This window comes from Microcaecilia unicolor, chromosome 7 (assembly GCF_901765095.1).
Source record: "Microcaecilia unicolor chromosome 7, aMicUni1.1, whole genome shotgun sequence".
Taxonomy (NCBI): Eukaryota; Metazoa; Chordata; class Amphibia; order Gymnophiona; family Siphonopidae; genus Microcaecilia; species Microcaecilia unicolor.
This window is the reverse complement of record NC_044037.1, coordinates 204,071,298-204,093,238: the sequence shown is the minus strand read 5'-3', so window position 1 is coordinate 204,093,238 and position 21,941 is coordinate 204,071,298. Positions and strand designations below refer to the sequence as shown.

Here is a 21,941-nt window from a genome sequence, read left to right as displayed (position 1 = left end):
CCCCCAAAAAGTAGAAACATAGATGGAGAAAATAATATGCACTGCATGGCAGATGCTGTCCTGACAACCCTAGTGGGCACACTGGATGAACCATATCAGTCCTTAGATTATTATTATTATTATTATTATTATTATTATTATTATTATTATTATTATTATGACATTTGTATCCTACATTATCCCAAACAAGCACAGGTTCAATGTGGCTTACATTGAAGAAAACATCAAAAATATAATACAATTAGATAATTAATTGTAACATTTTAGCATATTAGGAATAATTGTGTGCTTGTCATGAAGATGTTGCTATTCACTATGTTACATTACACTGCATTTTGTTTCCTAAAGAATTTGTATCCTGTTTGAATCTGTGCCTTCCTTTACACACAACCCCTCTACCAATTCGATCCACCTTGTCATTTCAATACAATTTGCACCCTGCTGTCGCAGTGCTCCATTGGTTGTCCTCCTTCATTCAGATCTATATTATGTGTAACGCTTCATTTACTCCCTTTTGGTTCTAACTCTCCCGTCATTTCTTATATTTCTGAGATTTACATACAGACAATTTAAACTATGTATTTTATTTATGTTTATAGCCTGTGTAGCAGTTAAATGAGATAATTTGGAATCATTTATCTCTGTCAGTTCTTTATAGAAAAACTCCTAAGGTGCATCACTTTTATTATATCTTCTCTATCAAGATATCCTAACTTCTACATTTTGCCAGCACCTTTTGAAGATACTGTGTTCTGAACCATGCACTCTTGAGTTATTGTTGGATTTCTCCAAAGTTCAAGTTTAAAAGCTGCTCTGTCTCCTTCTTAAAGGTTAGTGTCAGCACCCTTGTTCCACCCTGGTGAACATAAGAACATAAGCATTGTCATACTGGGACAGACCAAAGGTCCATTAGCCCAGTATCCTGTTTCCAACAGTGGCCAATCCATGTCACAAATACCTGGTAATATCCCCAAAAAGTAAAACAGATTTTATGCTGCTTATCCTAGAAATAAGCAGTGGATTTTCCCAAGTCCATCTTATGGACTTTTAGGAAAGTACCTAACCTTTTTAAAACCCTGCTAAGCTAACTGCTTTTATCACATTCTTCGGCAATGAATTCCAGAGTTTAATTACATATTGAGTGAAGAAATATTTTCTCCAGTTTGTTTTAAATTTACTATTTAGGAAAGATGGTGTGGGAAGGGGGCGTGGTAAGATGGTAATCTAGTACTCACAAGTAAACGCTCCTGCTGCTCTCTGATTCTTTTGAAAAATTCTCGAATTTGGCGATGCCACATACAAAGAGAAAGGGGGTATCCATGGGCCAGCTGCCGATGGCCAGGACCTCGTCCCCCGTGCCGCAAACTTTGGAGCGCTTCGTGTTGAGTCAGTCTCGTGAACCCGGATTGGAGCGACCCGCATTAGACGCCGATGAAGGAGCTTCAACGTCTCAGGGCCTGGATACAACTTTATCGCCCCTGGGGATTATTCCACCTCCATGCCCGGCCAAACTAAGGAGTCAGCAAGGAGAGGTGGATGCGACGGAAGGCGTCGACAGAACCACTCTGTCTGGCAATGCTCCTCCTGAATTTGAGATGGAGAAAACCATGGAAGAAGCGATTCCCACAGAGGTAACTGACTTTAATATGGAAAGCTCTTCAGGACTTAAAACAAACGGTTACCAAATCCACTCAGGAAACCACTTCAATAATGACTAAAATGACTGTATTAACAGAATCCCTGGAAAAGGTACGTTCTGAAACTTCAGAAAAACTTTCACAAAATCATGAGGAGATAAGGAGTTTAAAAAATACTACAGACTCTTTGATAAAGGATAAACTCATGGTTCATAAAAAAATTGAACAGTTAGAAAATTACAATAGAAGACTAACTTTGAGACTATTAAATTTCCCCAAAGTGCCAGGAATAACACCAAATGATATTTTCAAAAAATTCCTAATGGAGAATCTGAGTATATTTCCTCAAGCTATTCCTCCTTGTAATAAGATTTACTACTTAAAAATGCCTTAAAAAAAAAGATGTACCTGGACAAGAGGGAAGTGAAATAGATCTCCAAAATTTGACTGCCATCTTGGAAGAATCCATTACTGAAGTGGAAATTCGCGGTACGCTTATTGTGTCTTTAATATTCGAACAAGATTTAAGTGCACTGATGAGACTTTATTTTAAGAATTCTATGAAACCATTTTATGGTCAAAAGATATGGATCTATCCTGACGTTACTAGAACAACGCAAGAAAGAAGAAGGAAATTTTTGTTGCTGAGGGAAAAAGTGAGAGGGATGGGAGCTTCATTCCTACTTGCCTATCTCTGTAAATGTATTGTTAAATATTTGAGTAACAAGTATATTTTCTACGATCCAGATCAGTTACAGACCTTTGTTGATAGGAAAAGCTTGATTAAGGAATAATGGTATAAAATTAGACGAGGAAACATCAGAAGTTAAGCCACTAACAATTGCTAATGTTTTTCTTCTTTTGAAATACTCTTAATTATTTACAACACTCCCCCTTCCTTCTCTATTTGTGGTCTGAGGAAGAGATGTGAATGTTACATAATGAATCTTATTGGTTTATGTTTAATTTTTTCTTTGAATCTAATGCTCTCTGTGTTTCAACAAGTATGTTATTGCGACTTGTAAAAAAAAATTTTTAATAAATAAAATAATAAAAAATAAATTTACTATTTAGTAGCTTCATTGCATGCCCCCTAGTACTAGTATTTTTGGAAAGAGTAAACAAGCAAATCACATCTACCAGTTCCACTCCACTCAGTATTTTATAGACCACTCGCATATCTCCCCTCAGTCTTCTCCATGCTTAAGAGCCGTAGTTACAGTAGCCTTTGCTCATAGGGAAGTCATCCCATCCCCTTCATCATTTTCGTCGCCCTTCTCTGTACTCTTTCTAATTGCACTATATCTTTTTTCTATTTTATTCTATTCGAGTCTTATATATCACCTGTTTTCCAAAAGGAGTTACAGTAGTTTACATATTTTTATTACATTTGTACCCCATGCTTTCCCATTCATGGCAGGCTCAATGCGGCAGGCAAAGGAGGGTTAAGCGACTTGTCCAGAGTCACAAGGAGCTACCTGTGCAGGGAATTGAACTCAGTTCCTCAGGACCAAAGTCCACCACCCTAACCACTAAGCCACTCTTCCAAAGGCACAGTAGTGATTTTAACACATGCTAATTAGCACTTGCTAAACACTAGAAATGGCTACAGGAATATATGGGCATCTACCATATTTTTCGGACTATAAGAAGCACTTTCCCCCCCCCTCCAAATTTGGAAGGAAAATGGGGGGTGCGTCTTATAGTCCGAATGTAGTTTTAAAAGCACCGTAATTCCGTTTTGCAAGGTCCCTCCCTCCCTCGCTTTGTTTTGCAAGGTTCCCCCTCCCTTTCTCCCTCGCTCCGTTTTGCAAGGCCCCCCCTCGCTCCCTCCAAATTTTAAAAGTTTTACCTGGTCGTGGTTGCGGCAGCAGCAGCAAAAAGATGCACGCTGGGTGCGTCAGTCTTCCGTTCTGATGTCTCTCTCAGCTCTGGTCCCGCCCTCAAGCTTTTAAAACTACATTCGGACTATAAGACGCACCCCCCATTTTCCTTCCAAATTTGGAGGGGGGGGAAAGTGCTTCTTATAGTCCGAAAAATACGGTAGTTGCCCATATATTCCTGTAGCCATTTCTAGTGTTTAGCAAGTGCTAATTAGCATGTGTTAAAATCACTACTGTGCTTTTTGCTGCCCCGACCATGACCAGGTAAAACTTTTAAAATTTGGAGGGAGCAAGGGGGGACCTTGCAAAATGGAGTGAGGGAGGGAGGGGGGACCTTGCAAAACGGAGCGAGGGAGGGAGGGAGGGAGGGGGGACCTTGCAAAACTGAGGGAGGGCCTTGCAAAACGGAGTGAGGGAGGGAGGGAGGGACCTCGCAAAATAGAATTACGGAGCGAGGGAGGGAGGGGGACCTTGGAAAATGGAGGGAGGGAGGGAGGGACGGAGGGGGGCCCTGGAAAATGGAGAGATCGGGGGCCCTGCATTTGGACAAGACGCACCGGACCATAAAACACCCCTAGGCTTTAGAGGAGGGAAAAGTGCGTCTTATAGTCCAAAAATTTTTTTTTTCCTATTTCCCTCCTCTAAAACCTAGGTGCGTCTTATGGTCCGGTGTGTCTTATAGTCCGAAAAATACGGTATATCATTTAGTGCATGCTTATTTTTAGCATGAGCTAAAAATGCTAGTGTGCCTTTCTAAAAGGAACCCTACGAGAACGCTACAATAGAGCGAGATCACACTTCAAAGAAAAACATTGCAATAAAATAATGAGTGACTAACAAATTTGAATTACTGATCGAAAAGATACGTCTTTAAGACTTTCCTAAAAGACAAGTAGGAGGATATCACATGTCTTAAACCTAATGGCAACATATTCCATAATCTTGTCCCAAAAAAAAGAAAAGGAATTATTTATAATAGTTTTAAAATGAATATTTTTTAAATATAAAAAGCCTAATTTCAGTGTTCTCTCAAAACCCAAATTTCTACTGACAGTTGAAACAGTAAGTAATTCTCCTAACTTCTCTGGATTTAAACCAAAAATTGATTTTAAAATTAAACAAATTATCTTAAAATGTATACGTTGATGTACTGACAACTAATGGAGATTATGCATAGAAGATGACACACTGTAAAAACACCCCAACCCACAAACCAGCCCCATCAGTCTCCTAGCTGTCTTTATTCCACATGACTATTCTGACTCTTCCTTCCTAGGTAAATGCTTCTAGAGAGGGGGAGATCTGAATTGCTTGCATTTACAAGAGGAACAGAAGTTCATATTTAAATATAACACTGTGCCATCAAATGGTCTCAATATGAAATCAGAACTTTCTGTATTTTTATAGTTATATTATTTTAACAAGGACACATGTATGATCTAAGAATGACATGATTTCCATATTTAATACTTGATTGTATGACATATTCATTTATACATGTTCATGTTTTATAGTTTAACTATGTACCAATGATTAACATAAGATTTATGTATGTTTTGGTTTTATATGAATGATCATTTATTAGTTATTTATATTTTGTTCTTAAGTATGCATTTTATTCATGGATTATGTTAGGGCTCTCATAGTACATTATTTTTACTGACTGTCCCTCTGTTTACAAAGCTGCATGGCAAGGTCAACACAGTCCATTCAACACAGCTTTGTAAACAGGGAGGTTAATTAATTATTTAAGTGAATTTTATAGATATTCAGCTTTTTAATGTGTTTTAAAGCTGTATTGACCAACTTATATGCTGTTTTAGCTTTTCCCCATTCTGATGATGTAATCAGCATCATTGGAACACATACAAAATGGCTGCCTGGAACACGTGGAGGGGCATAATTGAAAGGGACCACCAAGTTTTCCTGAGGGCGTCCTCGCAGGACGTTCCCACGAAGGGGCGGCAAAACCCGTATTATCGAAACAATATGGGTGGCCATCTTTTGTTTTGATAATAAGGTCTGGGAAGCCCAAATCTCCACATTTAGGTTGACCTTAGAGATGGTCATCCCTAGAGATGGTCGTCCCCAATTTTCGGCGATAATGGAACATGAGGACGCCCATCTCAGAAACGACCAAATCCAAGCCCTTTGGTCGTGGGAGGAGCCAGCATTCGTAGTATACTGGTCCCCCTGACATGCCAGGACACCAACCGGGCACCCTAGGGGGCACTGCAGTGGACTTCAGAAAAAGCTCCCAGGTGCATAGCTCCCTTACTTTGTATGCTGAGCCCCCCAAATCCCACTCCCCACAACTGTACACCACTACCATAGCCCTTAGGGATGAAGGGGGCACCTAGATGTGGGTACAGTGGGTTTGTGGTGGATTTTGGAGGGCTCACATTTACCACCACAAGTTTAACAGGTAGGGGGGGATAGGCCTAGCACCTGCCTGAACTGCACTGCAGTACCCACTAAAACTGCTCCAGGGACCTGCATACTGCTGTCATGGATCTGGGTATGATATTTGAGGCTGGCATAGAGGCTGGAAAAAATATTAATTTTTTTAGAGTGGGAGGAGGTTAGTGACCACTGGGGAAGTAGGGGGAGGTCATCCCCGATTCCCTCCAGTGGTCATCTGGTCATTTAGAGCACATTTTTGTAGCTTGATTGTAAAAAAAAGAAGGACCAAGTAAAGTCGGCCAAGTGTTCATCAGGGACGCCCTTCTCTTCCCCATTATCAGCCGAGGATGCCCATGTGTTAAGCACGCCCCAGTCCCGCCTTCACTATGCTTGCGACACACCCCCTGGAACTTTGGTCATCCCTGCGACGGAAAGAAGTTGAGGGCACCCAAAATTGGCTTTTGATTATGCCGATTTGGGTGACCCTGGGAGAAGGATGCCCATCTCCCGATTTGTGTCGAAAGATGGTGCCCTTCTCTTTCGAAAATGAGCCCAATAACATTTAAAGTTATTTTTAGCTTTTTTTAGTGTTTTTTTACAGCATTTTCTAATAAACAAAATAGAGATTCCAGTTGGGGGGATGTTGTATTGATATCAGTGGTTATTTTGGGGTTTTATGTTTTTCAACGAATTGATCCACCTAAAATGACAACATTTCGAACACGGTATTTTAGAAATGTTTTGTGTTCCTTGCCATTTGTTTTATTGATTTAAAAAAATACCTATTGTGAAAATGTAAAGGTTTTATGGCATTTAGAAGTATTTTGGGTAATTCTAAATGCCATAAAACCTTTACATTTTCACAATAGGTAATTCTCACTGCTGAGAACCTTTGACCTCCAGTACGATGCATATAAACTTGCTAGCCTAACACCATGGTTGTTTTTCAGATGATCAAAGACGAGGTGATTTGGTCTGAGGAAATACTGCTGCTGTTGTGAGTAATTGCACTCTTAGGTATTTATTTGTTCTTTTTAGATTGTGCTGACAGTCTGCTCATTCAAACACATTTTGTTATTTCAAACACATTTTTTGTAATTTAGTCATTGGCTATAGTACTGTTAGGGGAAAGAGATTCTGAGTCCATAATAGGCATGTGTCCTAAAAGGTTAATTTACTAAGCACAGAGTTTAAGAATGCATGATCACATTTATTTGGATTTTTGCTCACACCTTTTTCAGTAGTAGCTCAAGGTGAGTTACATTCAGGTACACTGGGTATTTCTCTGAAGGTATACCTGAGGCAATGGAAGGTTAAATGACTTGCCCAAGATCAAACAGAGCAGCAGTGGGGTTTGAACTGCCACCTCAAGATGTAAAAACAGGTGCTCTGACCACTAGGCTATTCCTCCATATATTCCTCCATATGTTCCTATTTGATTCCTTTTAGATTTATGATCATTTGAGAATTTGATAATGCTCTCTTTGGTTAACTTTTAATTTCTCTCTATTTGACCTTTTGTATGTGTTTTAGTATTAAGATTCATATTTTATTGGTTCATTATTTATTGTGTTTTATTTGCTCACTTGATTGTTTGATAGAAAATTATATGTGTATGATTTTTGTTTATTTATATATCTTGTATATAACCCCTGACACAGCCTTTTTGAAGGTGAAATGTGCCACGCTAGGCACCTTGAATAATAAATGCTTTTTTCTTCAATTTGTTGTTGAGGTCCTAGCTACAGGATCACTTCTGCCATATCTAATATATATTATTTTAGCACAGGTACTAACTTATACAATGAGACCTGGTAATTAATAATTGGGGTTAACCATAAAATAACACATCTTAACGGTAGCCCACATTGATAATTGCTCCCTTTAGACCAATGCCTACACTCTAATCTTAGAACAAACTTCAGAATCCTCACAGAAGAGAAGGCCTGATCTGTTTCAAGTTATAGTGGGAAACAAACACATACAAGAGCTTAGGAATATATTAGGGATGTGCATCATTAGCATGCATTTCGCTTACTTACACACTTTCAAACATTTTCTTATGCATAATCGATTAAATGCAAGTTAGCCTAATAATTAACATGCTTAAAGTTGATTTCTGCATTTTAAAAGTGTATTAAAAAGTGTGCTAACAAAAATATCTGAAAGAAAAGAGAATTTGGAAAAATTGAGAAAACAATCTGAAAATGACGCACAAATGAACTAATTTTCCCCCCTGCTCACCCCTGGGATATACTGAATCACTCATATTTTTCATTAACATAGTTTAGTAAACTTTGTCTTCTACAGGTATAGCACTTTACAAAGACACATGGTAAACTGGGAGTGATAATTCAGGATGCAGAAAATCCATCTTTAGTATCTAAATGGTTAAAAATGAACAGGATAATAAAACTGCTAATGCAATGCCGAAAGTGATTGCACATCCTGTCCCAACACATTTCATGCCAGACTTCCTCAAGGGTTTGCAGGTATAGTATAAATATAAACCATTAAGAATGACAATGGAGGCTGCTATAAATCTTGACATAAACTGGGAAGCAGAAGTAAGGAATTTAAAGAAGTGAAATGAGTTTTTCAGTATTACAAATATATTACAAGAAATCAATCGGGGGGGGGGGGGGGGACGCTCAAGAACCTGAAGTGAATGGAAGTGTGAATGATCAGCTCCAGTGGGACAACACTATAATTAACACAAATTGTTGATGTGAGGTTATTGTATCATTTTTTGCTCCTTATTATGCCGCAGCAAAAATGTGGTAAAATTGAAGCAGTCTTTGCCTCACAACCTGCAGGCAAGCATCCAAAACAAGACCCTTCATCGCCAACAAAGTCTGATGATGGTGCCTCGTATTGGGGTAATATGACAAAAGTGGCAGCGCAATCGAAACACATCTCGAGGTTGTTGACAGAAAATAAGGCTGACATCAAAGATATTAAAGTTCAACTTACCACTCTTACCTCTAACATTGCTGCTCTGGACACTAGGCTCAACAAACTTGAAAAAAAAAACTGTTCTGCCTGATGAAGTTGCTTGAATAGGCGTGTTGATCGTAAGGTCTTGCGTCTCCTTGAAATGCAGCTTGAAGATCAATATTAGATTCTTGGGGCTCTACGAAGGTGCTGAAGGTGATAACCCTGCTTCTTTCATTGAACACTCAAGGTTTTAAATATCCAATTTGATCACCCTTTAGAGATCAAAATGACATATTGGGTACCAACACGTGCGATCGCGAGCTCACTGAGGCTGCACCCTTTAGTTCTCAAAATTTTCTGGCACCCACAGGTGGTGATCATTTTGGAGAAGATGAAGGTGATGCAACAGATTGTGTAGCAAGGACAAACTATATACATCACGTTGGACTTTAGTATAGTCACTGCTGAAAAATGGCAACAGTTTCTAGTGATGTGACAATGCCTCAAGGTGTTCAAGGCCCAATATGGTCTTCTGGCTCCGGCCAAAATGAAAGTCTCCCACAATAACAAGAGTAAAATGTTGAAGCAGCTGGAGTATTATATTGTGCAGTACAAAGCTTTACAAGCAATAGCTACTTGACAGTACTACTTTTCACTGTGGCAATCCTGATTAGTTGTTGGACAATTATGTTTTATTCATGTGCTACATTTGTGTTGGATGTTAATGTACTTTACTAGCAACATTTGCTCTTTGAGTGCTGTCCCGGGGGGGTGCATGTTTTAGTAGCATCTCCTGGGCTATCATACCACCCTCCCATGGATGAATACTTCCTTGTGTTCACCACTTTGGGTGTGTGATTAGCTGGTAGAGGGCTATTGGGTGGGTGGGGTGTGTTTCTGTAGGGTAGGGTGGGGGTGGAAATGTTTGTGTGGAGTGAGTGTGCATGCTATACATCATGCCAGAGGGGTGACAAATACCTTTTGCTATACTCTGTGTTGTTGACTTTATATTTCATCCTTGTATGCTGTCAAGATGATTTGGTGCAGGGACTACTGACATGTCCAGTGCTTCAGGCTCCCTTCAGTTCTCAGTTTTGTTTAATAGTATTTATCTTCTGTTCTTTAAATGCATGTGGAATCTTATAAGTTTGTGTCACCGAACACTAAGGGGATTAATTACCCTATCAAGCATAAAAAGTTGTTAGTATGCAGATTGTGTTCCTACAGGAAACTAGATTAAATTCTCTGAAATCTTCCAAGTTAAGGTGTGACTGGGCGCAAAACTGTTTTTTTTTTTCTGCTGCAGTCTTGGGTAAATGTGGAGAGGCAATTTTGATCTCCAAGCAATTAAATTATTCTGTTATTAGTCATTGTGTGGCTGAGCAGGGCAGATGGGCCATAGTTCTGGTCTCTATTCACTAAGGGGTCCTTTTACTAAGCCACGGGAAAGAGTGGCTTGCGGTAGTGTAGGCGCGGGTTTTGGGCGTGCGCAGAAATATTATTCAGCACATCTGTAAAAAAAAGCCTTTTTTTCCCCCTGAAAATGAACGTGTGGCAAAATCGAAATTGCCGCGTGTTCATTTTGGGTCTCTGACTTTACCGCCAGCCATTGACCTAGGGGTTAAAAAATTGTGCGTTAATGACCTACACATGTCAGATGCCACGGCGCATGTCCGCTACGTGCACCAGAAAATAAAAATATTATTTCAGATGCGCGTAGCGGATGCACGCCAAAAATGAAATTACCACAAGAGACATGCAGTAGTCGGGGGGGGGGGGGTAAGTTCATTTTGGCGCACGTTGGGTGCGCATAGATGCTTACGCGGCTTAGTAAAAGGGACCCTAACAGAATTATACATAGGTTAATGTGTATGGTCCTAATTTGGATGATCGTTCTTTTTTTTCATCATTTGACCAAGCAACTGTTTCTTTTTAAGGTTGACCATGTTATTGCAGGGAGAGACTGGAATTTGGTCCTGGACCCAATTGTTGATAGATGATCTTCTGCAAAATATAGGCTTTCCGTGAAAGCTCTAATGCCTATGTTTACTAAGCGGCGCTATGGGCACGTTAGCATTTTTAACTTGTGTAAATGGTTTATGCACCCTAAACACTAACGCGCCCATAGAAATATATATAATGCCACTACCACTTGACTTATACAATATTTCTTTATATTTAAATATACTACAACCGCATCATTGTGTGCATTTAATTTTACAATCTTTATTATGAAAACCTCACTTATCTAACAATAAAACACTGTCTACCCCACACTTTCACAGTAGTCTCTTCCTATTATACATTTCCCAAATCGCTCATCCCCAGTACCATTCAGTGCAGGTTAATGTAATTCAACAAATATATTAGTTCATTCCCTTTTTCTTACATATTATTAATATTATTATTTTTGCATGTATTATTTTTTACATTATAGAAAAAAGGACACTGATATCTTATAGAAAGGACATAGATAGTTTATATAATTACATTTGGATTTTTTGAGGTAGGTTTTCATTTCTTTTCTGGGATGTAGTTAGCTATAGAATTTTTTGACAAGGTATGTTTTCAGTTCTTTTCTGAATTGAAGATAATTAATTATGCCTCTTGTGGTACTGAGTTCCATCACTTGTTTTGTAGGTTATGTTTCTGTAGTTGGGTAGGTGGAGGAGTAGATAACCCTCTGGGTTCTGGGCTTGCATTCCTTGGGGATAGTTCAATCATATCTAGCATGTATTCAGGGGACATGCCAAATAGTATCTTGTAAATGAGAGTGCTAGCTTTGAAATGTAGCCTTGCCTTGATTGGCAGTCAGTGTAGTATTTTGAGTAGTGGAGTTGCTCTTTCATATTTCAACTTCTTGAATATCAGTCTAGCTGCTGTGTTTTGTATGGTTTGAAATGAGTTTAGTGTGTTTTGCTTGCACCCTACGTATACTGTATTGCATTGCAGTAATCTAGATTTCCCAACTTCTAAATTGAGTAGCTGGGGATTTAATTATTCTCCTTTGGAAGATAAGGCATTTATTTCAAGCATGTGGATCTAGATTCAATAATATTTTAATAATAATTAAACAGATAATCTTGGGTTTCATGTCATCTAGGATGTTAAGAGTGAAATTATTGCTTTTTCAGCCAAATGAGCTAAAGTAAGGAAGACACAACTCTCTTCCTTGGAATCAAATATTAAAGATCTGGAATAGCAAGTTTGTAGGTGTCCTACTGACTCACTCCACTTTCAGTTACAAAAATTGAAATGTCAGTATAACTCTATATTGGCAGAGACAGCGGGTACATTGTTAGCCAGAGAACATGCCCTGTATTATGAGCACCACAATAGAGCAGGCCATTTACTAACCAATTGCCTAAAAAAGAAGAATAAGGTAACAAAAATTCAGGCTATTAGAGCTGGTGATAACTCTTTACATGAACCTGAGCGATACTGTGGCACAATTCTGCCAGTATACACTTCAGAGTTGATCCTACAAAGGAACAGACTTGTGCCTTGCTGGAAAAGCTGTCACAATCCCAGATTCAGATCTTGAGTCTTTCTATTTCCATATCAGAGATTCAGGATGCCATTAAAGGCCTTAAGCCACGTAAAGCCCTGAGTGGTGATGGGCTTAGCACTGAATTTCATCAGACATTCCAAACTTTGCTTACATCTAAATTGCTTCATCTATATCAATCTTTTATTGATATGTGCTCCAGTGCAGGATCATTCATTGAAGTGGTTATTATTGTGTTTCCAAAGCCGGATCAGGACCCACTACTTACAAAGAATTATTGACCCATCTTTCTCCTTAATTATGATTGTAAAATGGTTTTGAAATTATTTGCTCACAGACTTGCTCAAGTGATGCATGACCTTATACATTCTACTCAGTGTGATTTTGTGAAGGGCCAGATGACTTCTGATAACACTAAAGTGTTCTGTCATGTCCAGCAGATAGTAGTGAGATACTCTGACCCTTTGTGTATCACGTCTTTAGATGCAGAAAAAGACTTTGATTTTGTTGACTGGAAATAACCTTAAATGATTTAATTTGGGAGAGTATTTTATAGGTATGGTGAAACTCCTCTATTTTAGTCCTGGGGCCAGGTTCCAGGTGGAGGGGCAGCTCACCTCTAATTTTACTTTTATGCGATGTACTCATTAGGGTTGCCCCCTGTCCCCTCTGCTCTTCAATCTGGCCCTGGAATTGCTCTTCTATTCCTTCATCTACTCTTTTGCATGACTTTGGAAGACTTTCGGGATATTACATAAATTAGGATAAAATTGAGGTTATGCTTCTCAATGTTCACTGTACTGTAGACAGGATTAATCCCTATGGCCTTAAGTGATGCAGGTCTGAAATCAAGTACTTAGGAATCAGATTTAAATGCACAACTGAAGACAAGCTAGATTGCAATGTTCAATCTCTCCTTGATCACATAAAAACCCTGTGTACACAGTGGACACCTTTGTGGCTATCATGGTGGGGATACTTGGAAGCAACTCATATGGTAATTGCTCCTCAGGTTTTATATGTTTTACAAATGTTACCACTCCCCTTCCTTCCTTGCCTCTTTAAGGCCATAGACAAAGGTTTGACTAGGTTTTTGTGGCTCTCCAAACCCACAGAATATCTTTCACTAAACTGAAGAGGCCCATGGACTCTGGTGGGTAGGTTTCCCAGATTTCACAACATATGCTAATGCAGTGCTATTGTGATCTGCCACCTGGTAGTTACAGGACTGCTTAACTGAGGGAGCTCCTTTTTGGCTCATGTTGGAACTCAAATTTGGTGGCTTCTTTTTCCCTTGCATCTTTTGTTGGCACTGCTGGTATACCTTGCTGTCAAGAAATTCGAGATGGTGGGCTCTCTTGTACTATTGGTTCTTTTCAATCACTTCAACAGGCTTAAGTGCATAAGCACAACAGAGTGGAAAAGTACAATGGAAAAAGTCAATGAAATATCAAGGCAGAAAATCCAGCTGATTATATCCCGTGTCAATCCAAAAGGAATGTAGAAAAGCACAGTCAAATAGCATATGTTGAAAAGTGCCTGGACTTTGATTACATCTCCAACAAAGGGTCGAAGAAGATCTTATAGCTGCATGGTTTTTCACGGGTGTCCAGAAAGCTTTATGAAGAATAAAGTACAGAGATGGGAGAATAGAGGCAGAACAAACTGGCCTATTACATTTCTTCCAGAAATGAACACACTGAGCAGGAGTAAAAGAGAGTCCAAGTTCTGTCTCCCACAGAGACTGAATCAACAGTGGAGTTTTACAATGACAGGAAACAAGATGTTTATACATTAGATGCATGGTGGGATTCCAAACCAACTGCTCGCATAACTGTTACTAGCTCAGAGGACCCATCCTGCAACTCCTGCAAATTGATTCCATAGGCTCTTTGCACACAAAAAGCTGCTGAGCACTTTTCTCAATTAGTGAAATCATATGTGTTAGGCTTCCCTTGGCGCTGTAATTTCTTGGATTTAGTTTCCATTTAGGACTTCGGACTACTATAGAAGGACCACTGAGGAAGGCTTCACTGCAGAAACATAGCCCATATGTTGGGTCCATTGAGGTGATTTCCTTCTGCATTTGTTATTCATGGGTCCATAGAAGAGGTTTCCCTCTGGGCTTGTCATTCTTCATTGAATAAAAGTGGTTGTTCCATCATCCTGGTTCTTGTGATCATTCTCACTTTGTTTTTAGCAGATAATGCAGAACAGCTGACACCTCAACAGATTATGTTAAATGCATGTACATCATCTGCAATGCAGTCAACATGTACTAGATACATATTTTCTGTAGTAACTCCATGGGCAGATGCTGGGAGTGTTCCCAACCATTAGCACAGAAGCTTTGCAGTTACCACATGGTAACAAGACTTTACTGCATTTTAGTAAAAAGTCTACCTAGATAACATTGTTCTTTAATGCACATATTTTAGATCTCTAGTCTGAATAAAATCCTAAGCTGTATTAAAGGTCCATTAAGCCCAGCATCCTATTTCCAACAGTGGCCACTCCAGGTCACAAATACCTGGCAAGATCCTGAAAACGTTCAATACATTTTATGCTGCTTATCCCAGAAATAGCAGTGGATTTTCCACAAGTCAATTTAATAATGGTCTATGGTCCTTTCCTTTAGGAAGCAGTCCAGACCTTTTTTTAACCCCGCTAAGCTAACCGTCTTTACCACATTCTCTGGCAATGAATATATATATATATTTCAATCTCTTTATTAAATAAATAAGTAACCTCAAACCACATTAAGACTGAATGACAGCTTATAATATCAATATCGTTCGAATTCCCCCCCCCCCATTTTTTTATAGTCCTCACCATTCCTAGATTGTTAGATCAATATATCTATCCTGTGAAAGGCCTTGCCTCTTATGGCCTCCCACCACAGAGACAGAACTTCCTCCTAGCAGCCCCCCCTCCCTCACTTCCCCCTCCCTCCAACTATAGCTTAGCAAGGTTGGATAGGTGGTCTGGTGCACTGTCCAAGGCAGCTAAGAGTCAATATCATTAAACACTTAACTCTGCACTCTGGGAAATAGGTTCTGGAGATGATTTAAGAGGTTTATGCATGTATCAAGAACATTTAAAATATTATTATTTTTTTTAATCTAACACAATTGCAAAGCATCTTCTCTAGTCTCAGACTGTTTTCTGTTTGTTTCTATAAGAAACAGACCCAGTAATGTAATCAAAATACTACATACCAGTAGCACACGATCCTTCTGAAACCGGAAGGACTTCACTTTGTTGTTTGCAGGCAGCTTCCCTCAAATAGCACTCGTTTCGATAGGTAATACCGTTGGAACCACAAACCGACACATAGTCATTGTTTTTGTTACACTAATAATAATAAAAAGAGGACAGTAGTTGTGATTACAATACAAAATCAAAACATTTGTTTGCACATCTTAAAAATATGAGGTCTGCTTGGTTGCCCAGATCAAAATAAAATTGATTTGCTGGTGTGCACAGTCTCCAGATCATACAGATGTGGGCTATTAACTGTGTAGACTATGCAATATTGCTTGCTAGGACAGAAATTCCATAGACATGAACAGCAGTCCTTCAGTTCAATGACTCATGGCAAAATATGTTACCCCCATCATTATAGCAAATAACCCATGTCCTTACTCTACGACCAATGTTCTAATGAATAGATTAAGCAATGTAAACCCAACAGCCCAGCTGAGACATTCATCAACATTATAAAGTGTCAAGCTGATCTTATTCCCGAGCAGAAAGCTGATATTCTTTTCTCCCTATATATAAGAAACATGATGAACATTAAGGCACGTGAAGGTATCAAGATATTTCATTCACATTCTGAAAGTCACATATGACACCTGTGAATAAAACACATGGGTTTCCTATGTTAATAAAATACTTTGTGCATTCAAGGGGTTTATAAAACAAAAATAACTCTTCCGAATTTTAAATAGTTGATATAGTCCTATACTAATACTACAACACTAGTAAAATATTAATAAAGTGAAGGGATTTAAGTATAAGCAGGGACCGTCCTTCTTTGTTAATTTGTGCAGCGCTGCGTAACCCTAGTAGTGCTCTAGAAATGTTAAGTAGTAGTAGTATTTTAAAGGTACACAAAGCAAATCGTTATACTTGTCCTATGGCAGTTAATAATATAACTGCAAAGTAATTACTATTAAAATTTAGCAGTGGTATTACATATTACACTATCTGGAGTGGGATCTGATTTTTTTTTAAATATGTTCTATCATTTTGACTCAATAATCAATATACACCAATCACCAATCAAATCCAGTGGGTCTGAGATCATTTGTAACTTTAGATATTTATGTTTTTAAAAACGTGATATACTGCCTTCAGTTGACAAACAGGACAAAGTGGTTTACAACTAGATAGCATGACTGTCTTCACAGGATGGGGATGGGGGATTAAAGGGGTGTAGCCTAAAGCATGTTGCTTTTCTATGATACAGACTGATATTAATTACATTGTTTCATTAACTGGTGTTGTGCCTTATTGATTTAAGGTCAGCTGTTGGTGGATATACAACTTTTTGTGGCAGCCATGTTCAGGGCTACCGAGAGGTGGGGACGGGGGGGGGGGGGGGCAAATGCCCTGTGCCAGGCCTCCAAGGAGGGCCCAGTGCCAGGGTCTATCTTTCTCCTGCTCCTGTCAGGACCCGGGTGATTGCGTTAACGCAATAACCCGGTCCCGGCACACAGAAGCAGGAGAGATACAGACTCCAGCGCTGGGCTCCCCTTGGAGGCCAGGAAGGAGCAGAAGCACTGACGCAGGAAGGTAGGGGTGGGGGATGGTGGCAGCCTAAGCTGTGTCCTGAGTGGTGGGGCATCAGCTATGGTGGCCCTGCCCCAGGCCCAGCTTTGTCTCTTGGCGACCCTGGACATGTTTCCAGGAAAGATGAGTAAATACAACGTACATATAATAACTTCTCAAATTTATAGCTGGATTACTTGGATGATAAGGTACTAACGAACACAAAAAATGTGCAAATGGCACTGTTTATTGAAGCTTGGTAAAAATTAAAGTACATAAAGTATAAAGGCTATGGGGTCCTATTACTAAACCGCAGTAAAAAGTGGCTTGCAGTAGTGTAGGCGCGGGTTTTGGGTGCGTGCTGAAATATTTTTCAGTGCACGTACCAAAAATGCCTTTTTCCCCCCAAAAATGGATGTGTGGCAAAATCAAAATTGCCGCGTGTCCATTTTGGGTGTCTGACCTTACTGCCAGCCATAGACGTAGTGGTAAGGTATCTGTGCGGTAACGACCTAAGCGCGTCAGATGCCACTTGGCATGCGTTCGCTACGTGCGGCAGAAAATAAAAAATATTTTTCAGACACACGCCAAAAATGAAATTACCACAAGAGCCAAGCGGTAGTCGGGCGATAAGCTCATTTTGGCACACACTGGACGTACGTAGACGCTTACGCGGCTTAGTAAAAGGGACCCTATGTGATTACTATGAGGACATACCCAGCTTGTCCCCTGCATTTACTGTATAGAGAAATTCTTTACCGCATGTTAAGTGCACCAGCACTAATTGCAAATAAACTTAATGCTTCTTCTTGAGGAGGTGGTAAGTGAACCTTTGAAAACTACACAAGTGACAGTGATATGACATCTAAGTCCGACTTTGAACGTTTTGCAAAATACGTCCAAAATCTGAATAGCAAAGAAGATCATTTTCATAAAAAGAAAAACGTCTATCTTTTGTTTTCAAAAATAGAAGGTTTTGTGATTTGGATGTTTTGTTTTTTGGTCCATTTTTGGAAAAAAAACAAAAAACGTCCAAGTGCAAAACGCACAAAATCAAGCCAGCATTTTTAGTACACTGGTCCCCCTGAAATCCAAGGAAAGCAATAGGGCACCCTAGGGGGCACTGCAGTGGACTTCATAAAATGCTCCCAAGTACACATCTGACCATTGTTCCCTTACCTTGTCTACTGAGCTCCCCAAAACCCACCCAAACCCCACTATCCTCAACTGTACACCACTACCTTAGCCCTTAGGGTGAAGGGGGCACCTATATGTGGGTACATTGGGTGAGTTTTGGAGGGCTCACAATTTCCTCCACAAGTGTAACAGGTAGGGGGAGGTAGAAGCCTGAGACCACCTGTCTGCAGTGCACTGCACCCACTACTAGACTACTTCAGGGAACTGCACGCTGTTCTAATGGACTTGACTATAACATCTGAGACTGGCACAAAGGCTGGCAAGTAATGTTTTTCATCACATTTTTTGGGGGGTGGGAGGAGGTTAGTGACCACTGGGGGAATAAGGGGAGGTCATCCCTGATTCCCTCCAGTGGTCATCTGGTTATTTAGGGCACCTTTTTGTGCCTTATTCATTATAAAAACGGGTCTATTTCAAAACATCTTAGTTTTAGTCCTGGACGGTTTTGTTTTTTTCCATTATGGTTGGAAAATGTCTAAGTCTCAGGAACGACCAAGTCCTGCCCTAAACATGCCCCTGATATGCCCCCTTGAGATTTGGATGCACTTCTGATGGACTTCAAAGAAAAATGTCTAAAAATAGGTTTTGAAAATACTGATTTGGATGTTTTTGTGAGAAAAACGTCCAAATGCTGCTTTATGCCACTTTTTAGACCTTTTACTGTTTTGAAAATTAGCCCAAGTGTGAGGTAAGTACCATGTGATTACTGCAATATGTAGTCCATGCTCATTCTCCGCTCATAACCGACCCAGCTCCCACACTCTAACAAGGCATCTGGTTAATGCACGAATTAATGTGTGCTGTCATGACAGTATGGCAACAGTTTTACTGTGCCACAGTTACTATGCTCATACATTAACAATTAAAGCATGAAATTGTTTTTCAACTTCTTAATGCACTTTAGTAAACAGGTCCGTTTGGGAACTTTTTACCAAGCTGCAGGAAAGAGGCCCTGCGGTAGCAGCAGGGGACGTTTTTCCCACGTGCCAGGACCCTTTTTACCACAGCAGGTAAAAAGCCTAAAAAAAATGTTGTAAGATTACTCTTACCGCATGGCCATCCGGGGGGGGGGGGGGGGAGCACTTGCCGCCACCCATTGATGTGGTGATAAGGGCTCCTGTGCTATTACCGTTGGGTTAGGACCGTGCCATTAAAAGTTTTTTACGGCACGCCGGAAATGGCGGATGCTCAAGGTGGAAGTACCGTTGGCAGGCATGTTGGGCCGGCGGTAGTTCGGGGTTAGAGGGCGGTAAGTCCATATTGGGCTTACTGACACTTTGTAAAAAGGCCTCTTTGTGCACTAAAGCAGCAAACAGTGCACTATGCGGCATTTTAGCACAAAGTTCTCCAAATGCAAAATGCTGTTCAACTTAGTGATCGAGTGTAATAAAAAAAAAATCACACAAAAGAGATAATTGACTATTAATGTTGAACAAAACTATGCATGAAACTGACTTCCCAAAGCCTTTTTTTTCCACTAATAAATAAATAAATGAGTACACTTAAAGATTTTTGCAGAAAGTTTTGCTGCTAAATTTCACATGCTGCTTTTCTACTGAGCTTATTAGCAAGTAAATCTTAGTAGAAAAACACCATGCACAAAGTTTGAAATAAGCCTACAATTGGCTCTAGGTTTCTGCTTCTAGTTGTTCTCCATCGTGGAACCACAAAGTTAAGCCAAACAGTTTATCTATGGGGTTGGAATAGGACTCAAAAGAGGCAGAAAAGGGAACTCGAATGAGAAACATATATATCTATTTAATATGCTTGCAATTCACTTTGAGCTAGATTCTATATATGAAAAATCTGCGTGGGAAAAAAAACACGCCTAGGCAAATTCTCTAAAGTATGCCTAAAATTTATAGAACAGGCTTAAATTTTTGTGCGGTATATAGAATGCGCTGAGTATCTTTCCATGCAACCAAATGTGGTCACAACCATTTAGGCCATGTTTTACTTGGAGTAAATCCTGACACCTAAATTAGGTGCAGAGCAGGTATATTCTATAATAATGCACATAGATTTTAGAAATAGCAACACCCCATCCATGGCCATGCCCCCTTTTCAACTATCCTGCTTATTTTCGAACGAGAAGGCCGGCCATCTTCCAATACAAATCGGGAGATGGCCGGCCATCTCCTGAAGCCAGCCAAATCGGTATAATCGAAAGCCGATTTTGGTATGCTTCAACTGCTTTCCGTCGCAGGGCCGGCCAAAGTTAAAGGGGGCATTTCAGCAGGGTATGGAAGGCGGGAAGGGGGTGTGTGCTTAGAGATGGCTAGCTTCGGCCAATAATGGGAAAAAGAAGGCCGGCTCTGATGAGCACTTGGCCGGCTTCACTTGGTCCATTTATTTTTAGGACCAAGCCTCCAAAACGTGCCCCAAATGACCAGATGACCACCGGAGGGAATTGGGGATGACCTCCCCTTACTCCCCCAGTGGTCACTAACCCTCTCCCACCCCAAAAAAATTAAAATTCATTTTTTGCCAGCCTCTATGCCAGCCTGAAATGTCATACCCAGCTCCCTGACAGCAGTATGCAAATCCCTGGAGCAGTTTTTAGTGGGTGAAGTGCACTTCAGGCAGGTGGACCCAGGCCCATCCTCCACTACCTGTTGGACTTGTGGTGGTAAATGGGAGCCCTCCAACCAGTGGCGTACCTAGGGTAGTTGACACCCGGGGCCGGTCATTTTTTAACACCCCCCCCCCCAAATCCAGTACTAGGCATGCCGAGAATACAAAACACTTAGGACCTATAGAGCAATTCTACCATACCATAAGCAGTCATTTCTACGAGTCACACAAGGAAAAGGAAAGCATCTTAAACACTACAGTGAGCACTAGAACATCAATTCACCTATTGTAAAACGAAACCAGACAGAATAGTACAGATCGTAGATCCTGCACAGTCAATGCCAATTGAAAGCCATGTCTTTTTCACAAACACAGATACACCCTAATCCACTATAGAATAAGTAATCATAAACTTTCTATTTAGACAAAAATTAAACTGAACCCCCAATGCCAGACTCTGCATACAATGCAACACCACAGAAACAGAAACTGTCCCCTAGTACTGTGCAAAATATAAAGACAGCAGATGTAAATTTGAAAAAAACTAACAAGTACCAATCACCACTTTACAAATTAACAAATAGAAATAAAACAAATATAGAAAGTAAAATAATACCATTTTATTGGACTAATACATTTAGCTTTCAGAGGCCAAAACCTCCGTCCTCGGGTCAGTACAGTATAGTGCTGTTACAGTATCCTATCCTGACCTGAGGAAGGGGGTTTTGTTCTCCGAAAGTTAGTCAAAATGTATTAAAATTAGTCCAATAAAAAGATTACCTTATTTACATGTTCTATTATAAACATTTAACACATCTACAATACTTTATCCTAAAGCAAAAAAAATAAAAATATATATTTTATTTACAGTTTGTTGTCTCTGGTTTCTGCTTTCCTTATCTTCTTTTCACCATCTTCCTTCCATCCAGCATCTGTCTTCACTCTCTCTCTCTCTCTCTCTCTCTCTCTGCCATCCAGTGTCTGCCCTCTCTGCCGTCCCTTCCATCCACTGCCTGCCCTTTCTTT

At 39.9% G+C, this 21,941-nt stretch overlaps 1 protein-coding gene across 1 annotated transcript in view; it reads right to left on the bottom strand.

Annotated features, from left to right (window-relative positions):
• TMEFF2 (transmembrane protein with EGF like and two follistatin like domains 2) overlaps positions 1-21,941 on the bottom strand; it is a 452,795-nt gene that overhangs the window by 421,864 nt on the left and 8,990 nt on the right. The window contains exon 3 of the mRNA XM_030210572.1: positions 15,587-15,722. Coding sequence (XP_030066432.1) covers positions 15,587-15,722 — 136 coding nt within the window. The remainder of the gene's footprint in view (positions 1-15,586; positions 15,723-21,941) is intronic.